This window comes from Papio anubis, chromosome 8 (genome assembly GCF_008728515.1).
Source record: "Papio anubis isolate 15944 chromosome 8, Panubis1.0, whole genome shotgun sequence".
NCBI lineage: Eukaryota > Metazoa > Chordata > Mammalia > Primates > Cercopithecidae > Papio > Papio anubis.
The window spans coordinates 115,925,006-115,950,635 of record NC_044983.1 but is presented as its reverse complement, the minus strand read 5'-3'; the positions used below and the strand labels follow the sequence as shown (position 1 = coordinate 115,950,635).

General features: G+C 40.5%; 1 protein-coding gene, 1 long non-coding RNA gene and 1 pseudogene across 2 annotated transcripts in view; all 3 read left to right on the top strand.

Annotated features, from left to right (window-relative positions):
- The window catches only part of SNTB1 (syntrophin beta 1), a 284,016-nt gene that overhangs the window by 167,268 nt on the left and 91,118 nt on the right, over positions 1-25,630 (top strand). The window contains exon 3 of the mRNA XM_021942884.2: positions 8,217-8,424. Within this exon, the coding sequence (XP_021798576.1) occupies positions 8,217-8,424 (208 nt within the window). The remainder of the gene's footprint in view (positions 1-8,216; positions 8,425-25,630) is intronic.
- Positions 1,497-5,187, top strand: LOC103887078 (annotated as a pseudogene).
- LOC103887079 lies at positions 8,437-15,401 on the top strand. Its single transcript, XR_651015.4, has 2 exons — positions 8,437-11,853; positions 15,250-15,401. It is a non-coding gene; the product is annotated as an uncharacterized LOC103887079 (long non-coding RNA).

Here is a 25,630-nt window from a genome sequence, read left to right as displayed (position 1 = left end):
ATGTCTCATCTTATAATCCAGAGTCAAAGCTTAGTTAAAAAGAATGATTTCCCTCTTTACTTGGATCTGCAAGATCTTCATAGGCTACTGGTTCACAGCTCCAAAAACTCTCCCTCTACATTTGCATACAGGCTCTTTGCAGGACTTTACTTCATCTGAAAGCTTCTCTATGGTGGTTTTAAGATACAGATATGTCTACAAATGCTTTGGTACTCTTCCTTGTATCCTAGTGGAGCTTAATTCTCCTTTTGTTGAATGTGTATTGGACTTACTGATGCACTTCTAACAATAAGAATAAACCAAAACTCATGGTGTGCCTGCTGGTGGGAATGTAAGCTAGTAAAACCACTATGGAAAACAGGATGGAGGTTCCTTAAAGAACTACAAGTAGAACTACCATTTGATCCAGCAATCCCATGACTGGGTATCTACCCAGAGGAAAAGAAATCATTATATGAAAAAGACACTTGCACACGCATGTTTATAGCAACACAATTCACAATTGCAAAAATATGGAACCAGCCGAAATGCCCATCAACCAATGAGTGGATTAAAAAATGTGATATACATACACCACAGAATACTACTCAGTCATATAAAGGAACAAAATAATGGCATTTGCAGCAACCTGGATGAAGTTGGAAACTGTTATTCTAAGTGAAGTAACTCAGGAATGGAAAACCAAATATCAAATGTTCTTACTTATAAATGGCAACTAAGCTATGAGAATGCAAAGGCAGAAGAATGATATAATGGACTCTGGGGACTCAGGAGAAGGGGTGGGAGGGTGGTGAGGGATAAAAGATTGCACATTGGGTACAGTGTACACTGCTCAGGTTATGGGTGCACCAAAATCTCAGAAATCACCACTAAAGAACTTATCCATGTAACCAAAAACCACCTGTTCCCCCAAAACTATTGAAATTTAAAAATCAAAGAAACAATAACAACAAACATGGTGTGTGCCTTTGAAGACCAGGTCAGAAAAAGCATAGCAGTTCCTTTTTTTCTTTGGAGGAAACACCTGCCATGTCAGGAGGACACTCAAGCAGCCTTTGGAAAAGGCTCATATGGCAAGAAACTGAGGCCTCCTGCCAATGGCCATAAGAGGGAGCCATCTTAGAAGTGGATCCTCAACCCCAGTCAAGCCTTCAGATGCCTGCAACCCCTGTCAGCATCCTAACTACAAATTCCTGAGCCAGAACCACTCAGCTAAGCCATTCCCAAATTCATGACCTACAGATACTTTGAGATAATAGATGTTTGGAATTTTGTTTTGTTTTGTTTTTGTTTTTCAGTAAGGGTCTTGCTCTGTCACCCAGGCTGGAGTGCAGTAGTGCAATCATGACTTTTACTGCAGCCTTGACCTCCTGGCCCCAAGCAATCCTCCCACCTCAGCCTCCTAGGTAGCTGGGACTACAGGTGTGCACCACCATGCCTGACTACTTTTTAAATTTTTTGTAGAGATGGGGCCTCCTTACTTGCCCAGGCTGGTGTCAAACTCCTGAGCTCAACTAATCCTCCCACTTCAGCCTCCCAAAGTGTGGGGATCACAGGCATGAGTCACTGTGGCTGGCCTGGAATTTTAAGCCAAATTTTAATTGAAGGGAATTTGTTAGTCAGTAGTCCATAGCTAACATACTCTCCAGGAACCATCTGTTGTATTACTCTTCTGGGGACAACTACCAATAGGCGCAGCTCATTAGGGGGCTCCAGCTTGGCCTCAGAGAGGCCTGCGGTGGTCTTTAATCTATATAAATTTGTGGAACATTTAAAGCATATGCCCAGGCTTCAATATCTGGAACCTTACTCAGTATGACTGGGATAGGGTCCAACCGTTTATATTTAACTGAATGATTTTTTAAAAAGAAGCCTATTAAAGGATATCTGAAGAATACTTTTAGTTGAGAACCTTGCTGTTCTTTTTGATGATAAAAAGCAACAGGCCTCTCTGCTCTGTGTCTTTTGTATTCTTCCTCTGAAAACTGATGGGGGAAGCTCAGTTCACCATTCCATGTCCCTCTCAGCCATTGGGAAGCCTGGCAAACAACCAAGCTCAGTCCTTTTTTTTGAATGAACCTATGGCACAGCCCTTCTCAAACTTGACTAAGTCAGATTTTCCTGGAGCATGATTGCTGGACCTCATCCCCAGAGCTCCTAGTTAAGTAGGCCTGAGGTGGGAACCTATAATTTGCATGCAAATACTGCTGGTCTGTGGCCCCACCTTGAGAATCACTGCCAAAAAGTATGGGACCTGGTACTTCAACTTTGCCTCAGAAATTGTCCTAGATCCTCCCTACACTTCAGGTAGCAACAAAAAAATGAAAGCAAACAAAAAGTCATCCATTTTTGCCTGAGGCAAAAGTAATCCATAGTGTTAGAAATTCGAATAGTGATTATATTGGAGGACAGGAGCTGGAAAGGGTATACAAAAGAGATTTCTGGGATGACTGTAATATTCTATTTCTTGATCTGAGTGATGGTGACACGAATCTATTCTCTTTGCAAAAATACAGTTGAGGTGGACACCTACAATTTGTGCACTTTTCCGTCTGTAGGTTATACTTTAAAAGTTTACTTTAAAATTAATAATAATGATAAGCGCTGTCAAAACCTGGAAGAAACGGGCGTCCGCATCACTAGCCTATACCTCTGTTTGCGAGTCTGCTTTATCCTAGGGCCATGCTGGCAGCCCAACGAAGAAATACTCTGTTTTCTTTCTTTCATTTTTGCTGGCATCACTTGTGTGTGTGTGATACCTGTGGAGTCCTGTTTCCCAATATGTCGTTTCTTTGAAAACAAATGCCAGCCTTCAAAAGAAAATATTGTAAATGACGTATTTGCATGCTTTAAATTCCTAGAATAATAGATATTGATAGAATAACTTGAAAAGCCAGTTGATAACCACCATTGTTGATTAAAAATAAAGTTTTAAAGAAAGGAAAGAAAAGCAGGCTAAGATCTCATCAATGCTTTTGAGAATCCTAGTTTGTGTTCTGCTATGCAACTTTACTGAACAGTGAGAACTTTGGGAGACAGTGAACTCACCCCAGATTTATTACCCATTTCTTTGAAAAGAACCTAAAAGTCATGAGGGTTTTTTTTTATTGACAATTGATTCTAATTATTAAGTCTTTGGATATGAATGAAGAAGGAGGAAGAAAAAAAATGCTGGCTATTTGACAGGAGATTCTTACTCTACCCACAACCCCAATATCCATTGTTCCTTTTCTTGTTGAAGGACTGCTGTACATTATTATAGATGATAATAAGAGAACAGAAATTATCTCAGAGATTGGGGTACCCATTGTTACTGTTGGTGTTTATGATGACCCAGTTGATGCAAGAAAGAAAGGACTCAAGATGGCTGAAATAAAAGTTAAGCATATTGAAGCCAAAGAAGCTTTGGAAAATTGTATTACCTTACAGGATTTTAACTTGGCATCAAAATTAAAAGAAGAAATAAAAGCATTAGAAGATGTCAAAAGAAACGTTTTGAAAGAGACAGAGCAATTTGAAATTAAAGAAGTCCACATAGAGAAGAATGACGCAGAAACATTATAGAATGTCTTATGCTGTGAACTGTTGAAGCAGATGTCCATTTCAGTAGGCATAAGTGCAGCCATGAATGGGATCATTGAATTTTTTATTCTTCCTAAGATAATACATGTTTACCCTACAGTAAGAAATCTGGCTGTTTTATGCTCGGGAGCTGCAGACTACAGAATCAGGATTTTGCATGTAACACTTTGTGTTATCATTGCAGGTTTTGCAAATTGATGATGTCACAATAAAAATAAGTGCTTTAAAGGGAATCTTTGACTAGCTGATAATGTTTGGGGTTGAACCACTTAAACCTAAAAAATCAAAGCCTTTTAATATGAAGGTGCAGAGATAAACAGTGATTGATGAGCAAGAGTCATAAAAAGTTGAAAAGGCCCTTACAGCGAAGAATGTTCTGAAACTCCTTTCTGATTTCTTAGTGAGGTATCTACACTTAGGACAGGAGCCATAGAAGGACTAGCCAAGCCGATGTTCTCTGGGCTTTGGGTCAGCAGCAGGACTTTTTCCCATCTTATTTTGTAATGGTAGAGTCCTGTGACTGAAGAGGATGTTCAACTTCGACATTGCCTAGGCGTGTTCTCCCCCATGTTTGCTTATGCAAGCAGGACTGATCAGGAATACTTTGAAGAAGTTTCTCTTCCAAGCCTGCAAACACTGGCCAGTGCTCCTGCATCTTCTCCTTTAGCTGAAATTCATATCAGAAATGTTGTTGAGTTACTTATAGATTTGATGAGAACAAGCAGATTAAATCCTCAGGCCAAGAATTCCTAAGATTATCAGGCCTTAACAGTACATGACAGTTTGGCTATAAAAATTTGCCGTGAGATCTTAACAAGTCCATGCTCACCAGAAATGCGGGTCTCTATAAAAGCATTGAGTTCTTTAGAACTCAATAGCCATCTTGCAAAAGATCTTCTGGTTCTATTGAATGGGATTCTGGAGCAAGTAAAGGATGGGGCACGTCTGAAAGCTTTGGAGAAAATCAAGATTCAGTTGGCAAAAAGAAAATAAAGAATTTGGTGAACAGCCTGAGGCAGCACAGGATGCCAACTTGACTACAACTATTTTTCAAAATGAAGATGAAAAGAATAAGGAAGTACATATGACTCTTGTTAGGGATGTAAAAGCAACCCTGGCATCAAAATCTAGTCAGCAAAAGACTAACAGGGGACAGAGAAAAGTGACAGCTTCAGCTAGGATGAAGAGGAGATATCAGATTGCTGAGGCTGACTCTGAAAGTGACCATGAAGTTCTAGAACCAGAATCAGAAATGAAGATGAAACTACCAAGACAAGCCAAAACAGCAGTGCTGGAAAAAAGTAAACCTAATCTTGCACAATTTCTCAATGAAGATTTAAGTTAGGAAAGTTGGTGGAGGTAGAGTTCTTTAAAATTATCTTCAGTTCTTTGCTTGAATAAAGTTACCCTTGTCGAAATTTTTAAAAAGGCCTTCAAAAGAAAATATTGTAAATGAAGTATTTATATGTTTTAAACTCCTAAAATAATGAATATTGGTAGAATAACTTGAGAAGCCAGTTAATAACCACAATTGTCTTTATTTTTTGGTTTTTTGTTTGTTTGTTTTGTTTACTTTTGGGACAGAGTCTCGCTCTGTCTCCTAGCCTGGAGTGCAGTAGCCGATCTCAGCTCACTACAACCTCCGCCTCCCGGGTTCAAGCGATTCTCCTGCCTCAGCCTCCTGAGTAGTTGGGACTACAGGCGCCCACCACCACGCCCGGCTAATTTTTGTATTTTTAGTAGAGATGGGGTTTCACCGTATTGGCCAGGTTGGTCTCGAACTCCTGACCTTGTGATCCGCCTGCCTCGGCCTCCCAAAGTGCTAGGATTACAGGCATGAGCCACCGCGCCCAGCCCATCATTGTCAATTAAAAATAAAGTTTTAAAGAAATAGAAGAAAAACAAGTTAAGCTCTCATTAATGCTCTTGAGAATGCTAGTTTGTATTCTGCTCTGCAACTTTACTGAAGAGTGAGAACTTAGGGAGAGAATGGAAACTCTCACCGTAGATTTATTACCCATATTTTTGAAACATGCCTAAGAGGCATGAGATTTTTTTCCTCTGTGTGAGGACAGTTGTCACCAAAAGAATTCCCTGTTCCATCACATAAAATTTTTGGTATCTCACTGGGGAGACTGGCTTTGCAAATTCCTTAAAAAGAATACTAATTATGGCTAAAGTTCTCCTAGTGACATCCCACTTTCCAAACCTTCCCTCTTCTACAACTTATGCTTGTGGTAAAACGGTTTAGTCACTGTAAAAGGTTGGTTTCAAATGTTAATGAAGCCAAGTTGCACTGGGTCTTCTAACTCTCAAGCCATCTGCAAAATTGTTATTTTGAAACTCAGGAGCTAGGTGGAACATATTGGGCATAGTTGTTGATGATGAATACTACACTTCACATCACTGCAGAAGACAGTGAATGCCCCCCACAGGACATTGTCCAATCTCAAGGAGAGGTATCGTGGTATAGTATTTAAATTCACAGGCTTTTGAGCCTATTTAACATGGGTTTTCATCATTCTCAGCAAAACTATCGTAAGAACAGAAAACCAAACACCGCATGTTCTCACTCATAGGTGGGAATTGAACAATGAGATCACTTGGACTCAGGAAGGGGAGCATCACACACCAGGGCCTATGGTGGGGAGGGGGGAGGGGGGAGGGATGGCATTGGGAGTTATACCTGATGTAAATGACGAGTTGATGGGTGCTGATGAGTTGATGGGTGCAGCACACCAACATGGCACAAGTATACATATGTAACAAATCTGCACTTTGTGCACATGTACCCTAGAACTTAAAGTATAATAATAAAAAAATAAATAAATAAAAATTAAAAAAACATGGGTTTGAATCCCAGCATCACCAACAGTGTGGCCTTGGGTAAACTTCTTCTTCCTCTCTCTCTCTCTCCAAAGTTCATTTTTTTCTTCTGTTAAGGGGGTGTTAATAATATCAGTCATAAGGCTATTAGAAGCATTATATATAATAATATAAAATGATTTAAAAGTTTGCCTGGCACATAGTAAATTCTCAGTGAATAATAGCATGATTATTAAGGGATGAAAGGAAGTTAATGGATAATTCTATTCAGCTTTGAATTTCCAAATCCCTGTATCTTTCTAATGTAAACATGAATGAATAAATGATATTTATTGCACATATACATGAATGAATATTGGGGTTTTTTTTCTCTATGCAATTAAAAAGTACCTGTCTAAAATTTACAGATACGGGGAACAGGTTAGTTGTTGCCTAGGGACAACAACTAGGTGGCGGTGGGGGACACATGACTAAAAAGGGGTAGTTGCGGGGGAGATTAAAGATCTCTGCTTTGTGGTGATGGAGTAGTTCTGCCTTGTAATTGCAGTGGGGTTGACACAAATCTACACATGAAAAAATGGCATAGAACTATACCTTCACATTGTACCCATGTCAGTTTCCTAGTTTTGATAATGTACTATAGGAGGTAAAATATAACCACTGGGGGAAACTGGTAAAGGGCATCCCAGACTTCTTTGTTCTATTTGTGCAACTCCATGCGAATCTATAATTACTTCCAAATAAAAAGTTAATGACACAAATTATCTGTTGAGAATTTCCTTCTTTTACCACAATTACAGTATACAGATTTCTCACTCTGTTTCTTCAGTAATCCAATTAGAGTTCTGGCATAAGCTTTGTCGTTGGACTTTTATTTTTATTTTAGTTTATTTTATTTGAGACTGAGTCTCACTCTGTAGCCCAGGCTAGAGTGCAATGGCTTGATCTCAGCTCACTGCAACCTCTGCCTCCCGGGTTCAAATAATTCTCCCACCTCAGCCTCCTGAGTAGCTGGGATTACAGGCACCTGCCATAATGCCTGGCTAATTTTTGTATTTTTGTAGAGACAGGGTTTCACCATCTTGGCCAGGCTGGTCTTGAACTCCTGACCTCAGGTGATCTGCCCACCTCAGCCTCCCAAAGTGCTGGGATTACAGGCGTGAGCCAGCGTGCTGGGCCTGGACTTTAAATATATAATATTTTAAGTGCTGTCTCCCCGTTGTTACCCCTTCCTAAGCCAATTCACGCCTTCACACCACGGGTCTGAGGATTAAGTGGAAGCTAAATGTGCTACAGACAAAATTCCTAAAAGATGCAAAGTTGGGTCATCTTCGATTCTAAAATATTCTCAATTGATTAACACTGAGCAGCAGGATTAAGCATGTGGCTAGATATATTTCAATCTATTTCCTGCCAGCACCAGCAAGGATGTGAGTATATTATTAAAATCCTCTGTGAATTAAGAAGTAAGGCAAATTAGTATCAGCTCACAGTTTGGAAGTCTCGATATGATACTACTAATCAGCAAATCAGCTGAGTAACAAGAAAATCAGATAACCTTAATTTAGGTGATTTGGTGGTTGCACAGCTGTGTTCCCAGTATGTAGACCAGTACTTGGGCACCCAGTAAATATGCGTGGATGAATTAATGAGTGAATGAATGGATAGCGGTACCATTAAGGCATCCCATGGGAAACTGACAAAGTCTAAGAATAGGAGTAAAGAATTAATTCACCTTTGTGGCCCAGGTCTTGACGAAGCAGGACCTGCCAGGAAACTTTCTAACCCTTCTCTCTGTGTTCCCCTAGGCAGCTTGAAATCCACTCTCCAGATGCTAAGCACACAGTGATCCTAAGGAGCAAGGACTCAGCCACTGCCCAGGCATGGTTCAGTGCCATCCATTCCAACGTTAATGACCTGCTGACCCGAGTGATTGCTGAGGTCAGAGAGCAGCTGGGGAAAACAGGCATTGCTGGGAGCCGAGAGATTAGGCATCTTGGCTGGCTTGCAGAAAAGGTAAGAAAAATACCTTCCTCTATAATAGTCATCCTTCCCGAGATTCCCCCAGCGCTCATAACCACTAAAGTTATCTCATTCCATAGGCTGATTCTCTCATTCACAGTCTGTGTGGATTTCTTATCCCTCTCCAGCAGGCTACAGGCCTTTACATTATACAGGGGTTTTGTCTTAATTGAATTTGATTACCTGCATTTAGTCAAACATGTGGCAGATTGCACGGGGTCCAGGTTGCTGGATGATGGATGAACGAGTGAGTTGAGGAATAGTTTGATTTTAACTTCTATGTATGAAGGGAAGGGAAAATCACTCAACCTCAGAACAGAGCTGTTGCTTTGGGAGGCAAGGAAGTCCAAATTATTACTTCAAAAGGGTTTGTGTGGGTTTTGATGAGCCTGTTTGTTAATAACACAGACACTTTTGAGATGATTCAATTATACATTTACAAGTAACAGCAAGGATTACTTGAGCAATTACTATAAGCTGGCTCTTTTCTTATGTTACCTTATATTTTATTTGTGCTGTTAAGCCAGCCGCTCTTTAATGCCATCATTAAAGAGCACCTACTTTTGTGAGGCACAGTGTGAGGCAGGAGTCGGGGAGGGAGTGAACACATAAAAAGACTTAGCCTCTGTCTCAGAGAGGACAGCTGCTGTGGAAAAGACTTTGGGTCATATTAACATGGTCCCTGATTTCTTTTCCCAAGTTATGGGATATGTTAAAGATAGTAAAACTCACTTTGTGGCCATCTCTTGGGAGTTACTCTTTCTCTCTATTTCAAAGGATTGAGTCTTTGCCATTGTCCTTACATATGATTGCTGTCCCTTGAAGTTGACCTTGAGTGCTCAGGAACGCTGGACTTTGGAGATGATCTGACCTCCCAGTGACTCACTTTCTAATAGACAGTAAATGGGAATAGTGAATGTCACAATAACACGTTTCCTGCCAAAGAACTCTGTCATCTGAGAAGGCCCGGTCATATGGCACCTGGAATAATACCTGAACACACCAGTTGGCTGTTTTCCGTCATTGTGCTTTGTTTGCAGCAGATCATGCCTGGGTCTTAGCCTAACAATTTAACACCAAATGGGTTGTTTGACTTGGTATTGTCCTATCTCTCAGAGATTTCAAAGAACCAGAGGGACAATGCAGGTGATAGGAGCATCCAAATTCATAATAAACACAAACCACCCGTAGCCTTTCATGAGTTTATGTGTTAGGGTTCCTGAAGAAAACAAGACCGTAAATCTGGATGGCTGATATGATTTTGAAAGTCACATCTCTATCACTCTCCACTTTCTACTCTCTTCAAATGCATGTGTTTTTATTAGGAAAGGGCCTGATAGTCAAGGATCTTTCCATTACAAGTGGCAGAAAACTCAACTCAATTTAGCCTGAGCAAAATGGGCATGCCTGGGTTCTGATAACTGCAATGTCCAAAGATAAGCTTCAGGCATGGTGGGATCCAGGGACTTAAATAATGTATTAAGTCTAAGTCTCCATCTCTTTCTTTCCCTGTCCTTTCATTAGTTTATTACCAGGCTTCCTCTTTAGTTGGCCTGACGGTTCCAGGCTTATGTTTTCTTTGCTCCTGGTTGTCTCAGTGAAGAATGGCTTCTTTGCCCCAATTGTTCCAACACAAGTCCTGAGATTATAAGTCTAATTGGGTTGGCTTGGATAATTTGTTCAGTCTTAGTGCTGAAATCAGCCTCACCCAAGTCATTTGCAGTGAGGATGAGGAGGGGTGGTTCTCTAATGGAAAAAATCAGGTGCTGTGCAAGAAAACAATCAATGGATACCAGGGAAGCAAAAGCAGCCAACATTTACTGTAGAACAAGAGAAGGAGCTGATTGTGATGAAAAATGCTCTCACTTGGTTAAGGTTCTGGGTGGACTTGGAGATACAGCACATATTTCAGGATCCTGGCAGCAGATGGATGGGAAGGTCGAAAGGGATAATTGGAAAGGATTTAATGCAGGAATAATTTATAAGGTGTAGCCAAGGTTTGGGAAACCAATGAGAGAGAGAGAAGAACTCGAGGGCCAACAGTAGTAAGAGGCCACTACCATCCCTTGACCAGAAAGGGCAAGGAGAAGCAGCAGTTACCTGAGACTAGGGAGGCTTCTAGCTGTAGAAAAGTGCCACCTACTACCACTGTGGTATTTGGAAGAGAAATGCAGCCCCTGCCAACCCCTGCCCACTGACCCCCTGCTGGTGTCTTCCAAAGGCTGAAGCTGGCTGGAAGCCAGAGGCAAGAAGCCCCATGGATGCACTCTTAAGGTGAGTCTCCCAGGGTACAGAGAAGGATGGGAAAGGTAGAGACTGGATCTGAAGGGGCAGAGGGAGGCTGGCCAACACATACAATCTTGCATCTTCCAAGTTGATGGTCTTAATTCTTAGAGGTACTTTTCTCTCATCTCTTTAAATACAAGCTATGTTTAAAATCATTACCATTATTCATGAAATTAAAAAATCTTCCAAAGGTTACTCTTTCTCACCTATAATTTGTCTCATGCCTTTTGCTTATCCCAAATTATTAGCAGACATATTATTAGACATTCTCATGGAACAGTAATAAATGTGCATATGAAGCTCTTCCTGTTTTTAGCATATGATTGTTCTTATGATGTAATTTCAGATCATCATTCCAGAGGTCTCCTTAAGGGTATTATGCAGAGTATCTGTAAGAGCAGTAATGATCATGGATAATTATGAGAAGCAAGAATGTCTTTTATTGCCTTCATTTTCACGCTTCTCAGAAGATTACCATAGATCAAGTTTAAGGGAACAAATCCAAACTGGATTTTTTTGAATAAATATTTAATACTGAATCCTGGTGTGCAGATATATGAATGGTTTTTAGCAAAATGTTACAATGAATGGCAAATCCTTAATACGATGCCTTTCTTATATTATCATAAATACCGTGAATTCGCTTGGTATTTGTAAAGACATAAAATGTGATCCTATATCTATCTAGCTGTAATTTATCTTAAATTGACATTCTTTGTCTTTTCCTATATTGTTATATTTTGATTTTGTAAATTTATCACAGTCACTCTGTGACAAGGTTGTACAGATTATATTTAATTTAGTTTCAAGTTTTTAGAAGTGGCATTTATGTGAACTCAAAAAATATGAAACAACAACTTCCTTTTTAAATTTCCGTTTAGTGCAAATCTTAAAATCTCCTCAACACTATACAGGAGGAAAATTTAGTATTAACATTATTTTTCTTCATGAGATAGTCAAGAGACTTGAAGAATGGCTTCTGAGAAATGACAGGAATTTGAGTGAATGGAGACATTTCCCTGCACTCCAAGAGAGGAGAAAGAAGGAAGGCCTGTGTTAGTATGGCTTGTTGGGGGACTGGGGGGAAGACCAGAGACTGATCTAAAGTGAAGCGAGAGTTCATCCTGGAGAAAAGTGGTAAGAGGACCTGACACCTTGACTAGAACTTGATTATGGAAGATTTTTTTTTTTTAATAGACAGTGTCTCACTATGATGCCCAGGCTGGAAATCCTGGACTCAAGCAATCCTGCCTCAGCCTCCCAAGTAACTGGGACTACAGGTGTGTGCCACTGCACCTGGCTACCAATTATGGAAAATCTGCTTTCGTCTGTGAGCACTGTCACCTGTAGATGGGTCATGTACATCAATGTAAAGCCCTTCCCATGTCCATATTAGCCTCAAATCTTTCTTTTTTTTTTCTTTGAGACGGAGTCTCGCTCTGTCTCCCAGGCTGGAGTGCAGTGGCGTGATGTTGGCTCACTGCAATCTCTGCCTCCGAGTTCAAGCGATTCTCCTACCTCAGCATCCTAAGTAGCTGCAATTACAGGCACATGCCACCACACCCAGCTAATTTTTGTAGTTTTAGTAGAGATGGGGTTTCGCTCTGTTGGCCAGGCTGGTCTCAAACTCCTGACCTCAGGTGATCTGGCCACCTCGGCTTCCCAGAGTCCTGGGATTACAGGTGTGAGCCAACACGCCCAGCCAGCCTCAAATCTTTTAACTCCTTGCAAGCCCCCATGTGGCCCAAGATGAGCCACTAACTCCTGTGAATTGTAAAATGCGTCATGCCCCAAACACATTTTTCCCAATCTTTGTTTCTTAGTTCATCTAATCCTTTTACAATTATCGTTACGTTTCAGATAAGACAAAAACAAGCTAAGTTCTGACTCTCCTGTTACTTAGAAAAACAGTAATAAACAGGGACACAGCAGAATTGTTGAGTTATATTTTGTGCTCAGTTCATCAGGCATTCCCTTTGCTTTCCTTGTTATCTCGGTTTGCAAACTATTTCTTGTCAGATTAAATATGCAAAAACACAACACAGCAAAACAAAAGCCCAAATGGGGAGCTCTGAGATGCAAGTTCAGGTATCAGTTTTATTCATTTCCATTTCGTATTCTTTCAAATGGGAGCGTTTATATAGTTGTGCCTCCCCATGGCGTTACTGGAGAAAAGGAAGTTGGTAATTCATACTTATTATGGGCAATATGCTTCAAATAATCCAAATCCAATGAGGTAAACTTGTAGTACTTGAGTAACTTTTCTAAGATCTCTCCTCTAGTATGTGGTAGATTTAGAATTTGAGCTTCTCTTTCTAACTCCAAAGTCCAGCACTTTCCACTAAGCTGACCTTATAAAGGGGCCCAGGAAACATCTGTCCTTATGAGTAATGCCTCCAACAATCCCATCTAGAGCAGTATCACAGACCAAAAGCACAGTTTCAGAGCTAAAAGACATACTAAGATAATTCAAATCCTTTTAAATTATGAAAATAAGGGAAATTTCCATCCTGGCTAACATGGTAAAACCCTGTCTCTGCTAAAAATACAAAAATTAGCTGGGAGTTGTGGCGGGCACCTGTAGTCCCAACTACTCTGGAGGCTGAGGCAGGAGAATGGCGTGAACCCGGGAGGCAAAGCTTGCAGTGAGCAGAGATCACGCCACTGCACTCCAGCTTGGGCGACAGAGCGAGACTCCGTCAGGAAGGAAGGAAGGAAGAGAGGGAGGGACGGAGGGGAAATTTGTATACCTAGGTCGGGCGACACTTACCAAGATCTTCTCATCTCTCCTATCCATATACATCCTGTATCTTCAACTGCTTCCGTTCTTCTCATGACTCTAAAAGAAGAAAAACAGGGAGGAGAGATTCTCTCCTTTCTGTCCTTCTCTTCCATTCTTGACTATGTCAATCAACCAAGTCTCTCTGGTTAGGGTCCTTCTTTTATCTTCCACATAGTAATCCTCCTCCCTTCTCTTCCTTCCTAATTTTGTCTTATAAAAGTTCAAAGAACAGGTCCTACAGAGACTGAAATCATATTTCATAGGGCAGATTAGGGGAAGGCAATTTGTATAGACACATACACACACATATCTATGAATTTCAGTTATCATTATTTAATTAGATATGCCAGTCTCTCAACAAAATGGTTCAAGTTTCTGCTACCAAGGCATATTAACTGTGAGTAATTTCACAAAGTACAGACCTTATTGCTAAGTCTTCAGTTCACAAATTCCACCATGTAACTAGCAGATGTACATCCTGACTGGTGACCAATCACATCACTTCTTTCAAAGTCTATGGGTGATTGGCCATGGCACCTCTGTTAATCACTTCACACGCAGACAGCAAAGGAGATAACTCCCTTTCCTCCCTGTCTCCCAGTGACAAATCCATACGACACTTCACAAGGATGGATCCTAGAAAGAGGGAGTTGTCCCACAAAGATGACAGTGCAGCAAAGGTACAAAAAGTGATAATACTGGAAATGAAATTTGCATCAAACATAAATGGAATGATAGCAGAAATAGCTGCCCTTGGGAATGTTCACACTGATACTGTTCTAGATAGCCGCCAGAAGAACTTAGGGAAGGTAAACATATAACCTGTTAGTGAAGACCGTAGCTGTGATGAAGGATGAATATGCCCCAGAGGAGGTGACACTTGTGAAAACTTCACATTAAAGGAACTCTCAGAGATAGTTCACATCATTGAAAGTGCAAAGGATAAAATGTTGCTAGCTGATCCAAACTTAGAAAGGATGATGACAATTTGCCAAAGCATTAAAAAAAAAAAAAAAGGCTTGTTCTATATTATAAGTTAGATGAGGAGAAGACAAAAAGTTCTGTTCAATCCTTCTAATGTTTTAAATTAGAGATTACTAAATAAACATTTACTCTTTTTCTCATCTCCCTATGCTTATATAAACTGACAGTAAGACACTTTTTAACATTTTGATAAAAAGTTTTAAAGGTCATGTAATGATCCTAATTTTTCCAACTGATTAAGATTGCTTAGTGTGGTTTCAGCTTTCATAATCATTTTTATTACCCAGCACTACTGTGCAAAGGCAGAACTGAGCGATTTCTCAATCTCTCTACTTCCCTGTATCTATCTATTCATCCCTATCTAATTACCTATTTATCTATGTGAATATATTGATATCTCTCTCTCTCGCTATATATATATATACACACACACATATGTATGTATATATTATAGTCCATATTCTTACATAATTTGTTAGATCACCATTAATTTTCAGTTCCAACAACAGCAATTTACTCATCCCCCCTAATTCCAGGTAACTAGAACCAACCAAGTGATTTCTTTCTCTAGCTACATTGCCCACCTACATTAGAAGAATCTCAGTGTGAATGTAAAATAGCCCTGGCCCTAGGAAAACAGGCTGCTGTAATCAAGATCTTGACAGTGTAATTAACAGAGAGATATTTTTGGAGCCCCTAAGTGTATCAGCCCCACCATCTGCCTAAAAGAAATTACCTAAGTCAGAATTTCTCACTGCTTCTTCCAGGGAGAAAATAGTCTCTGACCTGAGGGAACTCCCATCTGATAAGAGAGAGAAATAGAACTACTGTCCGGGCTACCCTGGCTTGCATCATCCCTAAATCAAGACTACTGGTTATGGTAGAAAACACAGTCTGTTAATGCAATTAAGTGCTAATAGGCCTGTTGTGTTGCTTTAAAAGGGAGTCATCAAGTTCCTGAGTGAATCACCTCTGAGATGGAGCAAGACTAAGAAAAAATCTGGCAGCAGCTTGGGAATCTTCCCATTAGTCTTTTGCTACAAGTGTTTAAACTAAATGTGCCAGTATGAATTTCATTCAGACTGCCTCCATCATCTATTCTCTCAAATGAAACATTAGAGATTTTAAATTGGGATGAGTGAGTAAGTGGGTGGCAGCGGCAGTATGAAATATGCCCACTTTTCTGCATGCCTTCACAGTCATGTGAATTTAGTAAATGGAATTTAGTAAAGTGAATTGTTCTCACCAAGGTGGAAACATCAGAGCTGCCCATGTAAAAGTGGGGGTGTGTGTACATTTTATTTCTTGAAGGCTGATTCATACAACTTCATATGGGCCTGCTTCAGTCTCTTTGGAGAGAACCATGGAACTTGAGATAGAAAGCCCCCGTGCCTGGTGACATGGTGCTATGGTTTGAACTTGTCCCCCAGTGTTCATGTGTTGGAAACTTAGTCCTTAATGCAACATAGTTGGGATCTTTAAGAGGTGATGAGGTCTTGAGAGCTCTGCCTTCATGAATGGATTAATGTCATTATCACAGGAATGGATTAGTTATTTCAGGAGTGGGTTCCTGAGAAAAAGGATGACTTCAGACCATTTCCTGTTAGTCCACACGCAGACAACAAGGCTGCCCCAGGCACTGGAGGCCCCACATCTGTCCCAGTGGGCCTAGGATTTGAGACATGGAGTCAAAGGAGATCATTCTCCATCATTAAGTCTTAATGTTGTTTTCCCTTTTGTGTTTTGGACTTAACTGGGACCAGGTACCCCTTTCTTCTTGCCTATTTCTCCCTTTTGGAACAGGAATGTCTATCCTATGCCTGTCTTATCATTGTATTTCAGAAGTAGATAACTTGTTTTCATTTCACAGACTCACAGCTGGAGGGAGTTTGCCTCCAGATGAATTGTAGTTTGAGTCTCACTCATCTGATGTAGATGAGACTCTGAACTTTGGACTTTTGAGTTGGTGCTGGACCAAGTTAAGATTCTGGGGCTATTGGGATGGAATGAATACATTCTGCATGTGAGGAGGACATGAATTTTGGGGGGAAGGTGTGGAATGCTATGGTTTGAATATGTCCCCAAAGTTCATGTGTTGGAAACTTAGTCCCCAATGCAACAGAGTTGCATTCATGGGACCTTTAAGAGATAATTAGGTCATTGGGGTTCTGTCTTTATGAATGCACTAATGCCATTATCATGGGCATGAGTTAGCTATTGGAGGACTGGGCTCCTGATAAAAAGGATGCTTGACTCCCTTCCAGTCTGTCTCATGTGCACGCTCTCTTGCCCTTGCTTCTTCTGCCATGGGATGATACAGCAAGAAGGTCCTCACCAGGTGCAGGCCCCTCATCCTTGGACTTCTCAGTCTCCAGAACTATAAGACATAAATGTCTTCCCTTTGTAAATTACCCAGTTGGCCGGGTGCAGTGGCTTATGCCTGTAATCCCAACATTGTGGGAGGCCAAGGTGGGTGGATCACTGGAGGACAGGAGTTTGAGACCAGCCTGGCCAACATGGTGAACCCCATCTCTACAAAAAATACAAAAAGTAGCCAGGTGTGGTGGCGCACGCCTGTAGTCCCAGCTACTCAAGAGGCTGAGGCAGGAGAATCATTTGAACCTGGAAGGTAGAAGTTGTAGTGAGCCAAGATTGTGCCACTGCACTCCAGCCTGGGTGACAGAGCAAGACTCTGTCTCAAAAAAAAAAAAAAAAAAAAAAAAAAAAGCAAACAAACAAACAAAAAATTACCCAGTCTACGGTACTCTGTTATAGCAACACAAAACAGACTAATGCATGTGCCTTGCAGACTCTACTGAACCTACTTTTATTGGGCATTACAGATTGCCCTTTCTTTATGAAACAGATGTGTTCCAGAAGAGCTGCCTGACTTTGGTCAAAACATAATGATTTTCTATTAATTTCTATTATTTGATTTTTCTGGTCACCTCCTCTTTGCCCCACTGGTAAGGAAGATATTTCCCACCTGAAACAGGATGAGATGGCTGAACACACACTACTCAGCACTGGACAGATGAGATTAGCAGTAGTTTATTAGTCACATATACTCACAGCCTGGGAGGAGGACACTGCACGCCACGCAGGGCCACATTGGGGTTGCACTAGGGAGCAGAGTGACACACCAGAAGCACTGGGAAGCATATTTTGCAGTAATAGGAGGATGAGGTGTGCCCTGGTTCCCAGGGGAGATGTGATTGGCTTCTTTGAATAATTTCGCAGGCTGCTAGGGAAATAAAACCCACTAGGTTGAGAACTGGGTGCAGTGTAGCTGGTCCAGCTGATACAAGAACTAGCTGGGTGGTGGGCATATCAGGGGAGCCAGGTTAACTCACCAGTAGGCTTTTGGAGTCATGTGAGGTTCAAAGATGTCAAGGCAACACATGAAGTTTTAAGCCTCACGATGACCATGAAGCCTACATTGGTCAATGTCTCCAAATTCTTTAGAAGCAGAGTCTGAGATGGAGATTCTTGGGGAGTGATTAACTGAGTAAGGCTCTTAGGAGAAACCTGTAAGGAAGTGAGTGAAGCAGGCTAGGCTGCAGAGGAAGGTAAACAAAAATGTAGTATTAGCTGAAATCTAGTTTCAGCCTGATCCCACTGGAGCTCAAGAGTAGGAACAGCAGGACAGAGCTCTCCCACTTTAAGCCAAGGGAACCAGGCCTTTCTACACCCATATAAGGCAGCCATTGGCTGTGGGCTCCTGTAGAGGTAGAGAGAGGCCATTCCCATCAGCCAGGGCAATTCTGTAGAGAAGGAAAAGATTAAGCTGTGACCAGTCAACATGTACATCCGGTGAGGCTAGGGTGCACTGGCCTAACAAAGGGAATTTTGGCAGGCAACCAACAATATCTACTGTAATCACTGGTGTATTCCCATGAGGGAAGGAATTCCATCAGGGATTCCTTAGGTATATGGGACCTTTAGGTGGGACAGATTTAAATATAATGGCTACTACTGTGACATGTTGAAGGTTATAGCCACCACCTAGAAATTTACTTTTATTTACAGCTGTATTCACATTCTAATAACTCACGTTGGCATTTACTTGCTCCCTTGTCCCTCACATCATGGAATAATAATTTTTTTTTAATGCTTTGAAATTCTGAAACGTCATTTTCAGAGTCTCTTTGCATCCTTATACGTTTGGTTTCGGCTTTTTATTACTTCTAATAGAACTGGGCTGCTATGCAATGCAAATGAACACATTTCATTTTTCATCCTGAAACTCTCTCAGGTTGGTATCTTCAGGTTTGTAAGTTGAATTCATTTTCTGGTTTAGCAAGTCAGTCAATTTGAAGTTTTTAAAATATTGATTTTATTTATAATTAGGGATAGAAATATAGATGAAGCTATAAGTCTAGAATCTGATTTAAGAACATACATATCTACATATGGGCTGCATCAAGGTGAAAACAGAGATCTTTATGGAGCTGGAGAGGCCAAGCAGGACTCTTAGAATTACATTAGTCACTTTATCACAATGGTTCAGAGAGAGAGGCCCTAAAATATTTCTCCACGTGTTTTGGCCCTGCAGCTTGTAACCCTGCCGAGAAAAGAGGCTGCTTCTTATTTTGTTCTATGGCTCCAGTGCCTACACAGTGTCTGGGAAATAGTAAGTGGTCAACTTAATGTTTGTCAAATGCATGAGTCAGTGGACCGGTGATATTAGCCAGAAAATGATTCCCTGTTGCCAGTAGACACTGCAACACATTTTCTCTGAGAATGAGGTACAATTCACATTATGTGTTCAAAGTGGCTTTGCTGGGGATGGGGTAGGAGGGAGGGAAACCCAGGCACCTGGTATGAGTCAAAAGGTAGAAGAGATCTCTGGGAAAATGAGAAAGAGAATTAAAGAGTGAAACCTTGGGGAGCATGAAAGGAGGAAGAAGATGGAATGATAGTTGGTTTCTGGTCACGGTGACCCATTCACCAAGCTCTCTCTTGCCCTAAGTAGAATTGACACGTTCCTTCTGTTCTGAAAAGCTTCTGAAATATAACTCATAACGCCTATTATTACACTTGTTTGTTGAACTATTTTGTTGGTGCAAAAGTAGTTGCGGTTTTTGCCATTGCTTTAATTATGCAATTACTTTTGCACCAAACTAATACTTTATTTTGGCTCACAAAACATGTGGCTGTACAGTTCATTGCACTCTCTGACCTCCCTTCCCTACCTCTCCACCTTCCCACTTCTCACTCCTTGTTCTTTTATTCTCCACTCTGCATACAAACAGACTAAATCTTCCACGAACTAATCTTGGCATCTTTTCAGTTGCAGATTTCCTAGACACTTTACTGTATCTTCTTTTCCCTAGTTAGCTGTCCACTTATAGGGTCACTTTCCTGCTCAGTAGCACCTCCACTAGTGGGCATGAAAGAGGGAAAAATGGCCGAGCATGGTGGCTCACGCCTGCAATCCCAGAATTTTGGGAAGCCAAGGTGGGTGGATCACCTGAGGTCAGGAGTTTGAGACCACCCTGGCCAACACTGTGAAACCTCGTCTCTACTAAAAATACAAAAATTAGCCGGGTGTGGTGTCGAGAGCCTGTAATCCCAGCTACTCGGGAGGCTGGGGCAGGAGAATCACTTGAACCCAGGAGGTGGAGGTTGCAGTGAGCAGAGATTGCACCACGGCACTCCAGCCTGGGGGAGGGAGAGGGAGAGAAAGAAACAAAGAAAAAAGAAAGGAAGGGAAAGGAAGAGAGAAAGAGGGAAAGAAAGAAAGAGAGAAAGAGAGAGGAAAGGAAAGGAAAAGAAGAAAAGAAAAAAGAAAGAAGGGAGGAAGAGAGAGAGAGAGTGAGGAAGGGAGGGAGGGAGGGAAGGAGGAAAGGAAGGAAGGAAGGGAGGGAGGGAGGGAGGTGCATATTAACCCAATTAGATTCTCATCAGAGGCATTGGGAAAAATGTGCTAGAGGATTCCATCAGTAGGCATGTCTGTGTATTTTACAAAGTTTCAGGCAAACATTCGCTTTTTGTGTGCCTGGATCTCCCAACACACCATAAGATAACCTGAAGTCCATAGTGTCGGTGCTGAAAACACAAAAAAATCCCTGTTGCGTGTGGGGGGGTGGAGGTGGGGGGAGTTGTGCATGCCTGATGCACAATTTAACTGGCTATATATTAGCTGTTGAATTCAAACATCAAACATTTTGGCTAAAGTGAATTTGGAGAACCTAGAAATAAAATTGGGTTCAACTAAGTGCAATAAGAACTTATTGAATGAATATGTGGGAGGCAGGGAAGGGCAGTGAAGGTTGCAATACACCCTACTATAGAAGGAAGAGCAGGGGCTTTGCATGGAGACCTACCTGGATTTTAATACCCAGTTTGTTACTTACTGGTTGAGTGACTTTTGACAAGTTTTTTAAAAATCTTTAATCCTCACTTTTTGTGTCTATAAAAAAAAAAGACATTAATACCTACTGCAAAAGATAATTTTTACAACTTAATTGAAATTGTTTTTGTATAATGGCTGGCACAGGGCCGGCACATAGCATCCAATAAATTTAATCTAGCAGGTGAGGGCAGTCAGCTCTCTAGCTTGCATGTCTTGTTAGAAAAGTAGCAGTTACTTTTGGAGTATTTTTGGAGTGGAGTTTGCAATAGAAGCCTCTAGAAATCTCCAAATTTGTGAATGCTACTATACGTGTGTGCACACACACACACACATACACACACTTTCTTCTATTAGGTGCAATAAAAATGAGTTGTACTGGACTTTTTTTTACTGAAATACTGACTTACCAAATGGCTCAGAACTACTGATCCAATATTCTATTCTTTAATTTATCCCTAACTTCTATTTTCTGGCAAAGAACTATCATCTTCATAGAACCTCCATCATCAACACCGTCATTTGGCTTTTTAGGCCATTTTACAAAAATGTGTGTGTGTTTCATGCCTTCATGCAAGGGTAGGACAGCAGAGCCATGCTGACATGCCTAGAGAGGGGGTTGTCTGGGCCTCCTCCAGGTCTGAGTGTCAGCCCACACTTCAAAACTGGCCCTTAACACAATGACAAATTAGTGCAAAGTCATCAGCATTCAAGGTCACACAGAGTAAAAACTGTATTAAATATATGAAGGCCAAAGATCTACCGTAAATATTAGAGTAAAAACTGAACTTAATAAAGAATCAAAATCAATACTTAACAATAGTGCTGACAAAATTAGGGAGGGAGAATGCGCAGTGTGAAATGGGGTTTCCAAGAAAAGCTTGATGGGAAAAATCAGACTGAATAGTCTTCAAACAGGGGAAAGATTTGAAAGCTTCAAATGGATCATAGATGACCTGCTGCCTAATTTCACAAGGTCCTGAAATAAAGAACATATTACTTCATGTCTGGAAAAGAGGTCATAAATCAGAGTTACATAAATCAATCCCAAGTTCCCTGAAAATGAAATCAATCTCTCTCTTTCTCTCTCTCTCTTTCTTTGTCTCTTTCTTTCTCGCATTCTCTCTCTCTATATATATACATAATTTTCATATATATGAAATATATGAAATATATATGAAAATTATGTATATATGTATATATTTCATACATATATGAATCATATATACCAATACCCCATTATGAATCTTGTAGAAGTAATTCCATGTTTACAGAACTGTAAATTATAAGAACACCTTTCTAAAGCTTATATAAATGATTTTAAAAGGCAATTTTTAAATTAGTATAAAAATGATCTTTCAACAAAAGCATAAAATAATGTATTCATAATTGCTGTATTTCTTTTCACTGCAAGAGACCAGAAATTGAAGGAAGAAGTATTTTTAGGAATTTTAGCGTTCTTGATGGCTTTTGTAGAAACTAACCCATAGATATGTATTTTATTGTTTTCTCATTTTTCTATTTAAACTTTTAACAAACTAGAACCTTAAACATAATTGCGAGTTATTCTGGTGCATTTGAAAAAGACAAGTTTCTGGAAGCTTCACCATGGACCTTGATATTTTTCTGAGAAAACAGACCTCAGACATGTGGAAACCAACTTCTCCCGGCTCTAGATTTTCCACCCTCTGCCCTTTTAACGTATGGTTTTTCCTCCATGCCAAGCTTCAAGGCTTTAGCTTGAATAATAACTGGGTTGAAAGGTAATTTCATCCAGCGTCCAACAGCCAGAAACCAAAATGGAACTATCACAGGAATCTATTTTTATTTATCCCTCATCTTTTAGGGATTGAACATCTTTTTGCTTATAATCAAGTGATTTTTAAAATATATATATATATGATTAGTCATTTGCTTATCCATTTGATAAACACTATTCGGCACCCATAATTCACTCATTCTGTAAGTAACTATTGAGCACATACAATATGTCAAGCAAGTGAAAGCACTGGGACTATGATGGTGACACGTCAGACAAGTTCCTTGCTGCACTGGAGCTTCTTTCAGCAGGGGAGGTAGATAATTTGTAAGAAAACAAACAATTCAGATTGTGATAAGTGCTGATAAAAAGAATGGGCAATATGAATTTAAGGGACGAGAAAATTAATTTTAGATAATTGTTTATAATAGGCAAAGCAGTGAGCTGGAGATACAAAGATGATCTCAGGGAACTCAGAAACAAATGAGGAAGACAAACATGGAACCAAAGAATTTCAAATACAGACCTGTGCATGCCATAATTTATTTCCATATTAAATCGATGGGGGCTCTTAGGAAGAAATCAGCTCATTTGGACTAAGAGTTTAAGAAAGCTCTTAAACTGAAACTTAAAAATCAGGTACAGAAAGACTTTCCGGGTTGCAGAAACAGTATGTGCAAAGGCTTAAAGACGCAAAATGCATGGCCTCGTTTAAGAATAGCCATTAATCTTGGGTGGCTAGAGCACTAAATATATATATTCAGGTGATACTGCCTTTCTTAGCAACACCCTTAGGCAGTTGTACCTTCACTCGTTTGCTACTGTATTGCATTTTTAGAATTCTTCTTTGGAATCGCCTTCAAAGACAGTATCTGAAAAGCTACTTTACAGTCACGTGGGCATCCCCCTTAGTCCAAATGTATTTTCTCTCTTTTTCTACTTTCACCCTGATTGGCTTAACTGATCACCTTGTACCTATTCCAAGGGGAGCTCCGGTCTCAGAGCTAGTGATCTGGAGGTGAGTTCCTAGCATGGAGCGAGGTTGGACATGCTATTATGCCAACCAAGGCTGACCCACAAAACACCTCACCCAAAATGCATGAGGAAGCCCAATGCCGTAAGTTCCTTTGGAAAATAATTCAACAGCATTTTATGAGTCCCCACCACTGGGTCAGGTAGGTGTTCTATTCTACCTTAGCACTCGTTCTAGTGAGTTTTACATATCAATTCAGTCTTCACCCAGTATTTATAAATCTGTGGATTATCTTTCTTTTAGAAAGTTAGACAGATGTAGCAAACTGCTTTTGTGAAGTACAGCCTAGGGCTTTATGTATGCTACCACAGTAGATTTAGAAGTGAACACTCCAGTTTCTCATTCCACAAAAATATTCTTCCTTGGTGTCCCAACTATAACAACCACACAAGTTACAATAGCAAAATTAAATATTTGCTTGGTGCTTTATAGAGTGATTTTATATTCGTTACTGCCTTTAACACGCTAAGAGCTCACTGATTCTACACCAGGGGTGTCCAATCTTTTGGCTTCCCTTGGCTTCCCTGGACCACATTAGAAGAAGAATTGTCTTGGCCAACACATAAAATACACTAACACTAACGATAGCTAATGAGCTTTAAAAAATTGCCAAAAAATCTCATCATGTTTTCAACACAAATTTGTGTTGGGCCACATTCAAAGCTGTCCTGGGCCAGCCCATGGGCCGTGGGTTGGACAAGCTTGTTCTACACCATTATCTGCCAGAGCACTGTTGGTTTGATGAGTGAGCACATGCCTGTGCACCAGGCTGCAGGCCTCGCTCTGCAGGAGCCACGTTCCCTTTCAGGAGGAACACAGGCATCTTCAGCAACGTTGTGTGCACCTCATGGTTGTCATGGTGCAAAGTGCTTATTGGGATTCTGCCAGAATAGATGTGATCATTGAGAATAAAAACTACTCTTTGAATTGTGCTGACAAGAAAGCTGATCCTCGGTGTCGAAATGATTAGTGTGACCTTTAATTTTTAAAGTGACTTTATGCAAATAGGAGTGGTGCATGCTGTGTAATTTTAAACATAATATTGCATTTGTTTGTTTTCCTTTTTCAAACCAGGACTACAAAAATCAAACTAGGCCTGGCATGGTGGCTTATGCCTGCGATCCCAGCACTTTGGGAAACCAAGTTGAGAGGGTTGCTTGAGTCCAGGAGTTTGAGACCAGCCTGGGGCAACGTAGCAAGAGCCCCCCATTTCTACAAAAACAAAACAAAACAAAAACCCTTTTTTTAATTAGCCAGGTGTGGTGGTGTGCCCCTGTAGTTCTAGCTTACTGAGAAGGCTGAGGCAGGAAGATCACTTGAGCCCAGGAACTCAAGGCTACAGTGATCTATGATCACACCACTGCGCCCCAGGCCATGTGAAAGAGTGAGACCCTGTCTTAAAAAGAAAAAAAAAAAAAATGAAGCTAATCTTAAGCACCAGTGTTGAGTCAAGTAGTCGAATCTAAAATCACCAACTGCTAGTATCTCTTCCTCATTGATCCACACTTAAAGGAAAGGAAAATTGATGGTACTACCCAAAAATGTACTATTAAATAATTATTTTTGAATCATTACCGACTTGGAGATGTGAGGAAGGCTTCCTTTATTCCTTTCCTAATATTATTTTTTCACTCCTACAAGCATTTGTTGTCCTCCAGGAAAAGGTGATAGGAGGTGTGTAGGCACTATTTGGGTGCTGAATGATGAATTACAGAGGATCATTTAGGAGGCCCCACCCTGAGAGGAACAGTTAGCTTATAAAGAGCTACATCCAGTTAAAGAAGAAATTGGTAGGAAAGAAAGAAGAAAAGACAAAGGGAGAAGAACAGTTAGTTTTTAAAGAGCTACATCCAGTTAAGAGAGAAATGGGTAGGAAAGAAAGAAGAAAAGATAATCCTAAAGGGAAGGGAAGGAAAGGAAATGAAAGGAAAGCAAGAAAAATAAGGAAGGAGAAAGACATGCTGTAATCTTTTTACCTCCATTCGATTCAAACCGGCTTAT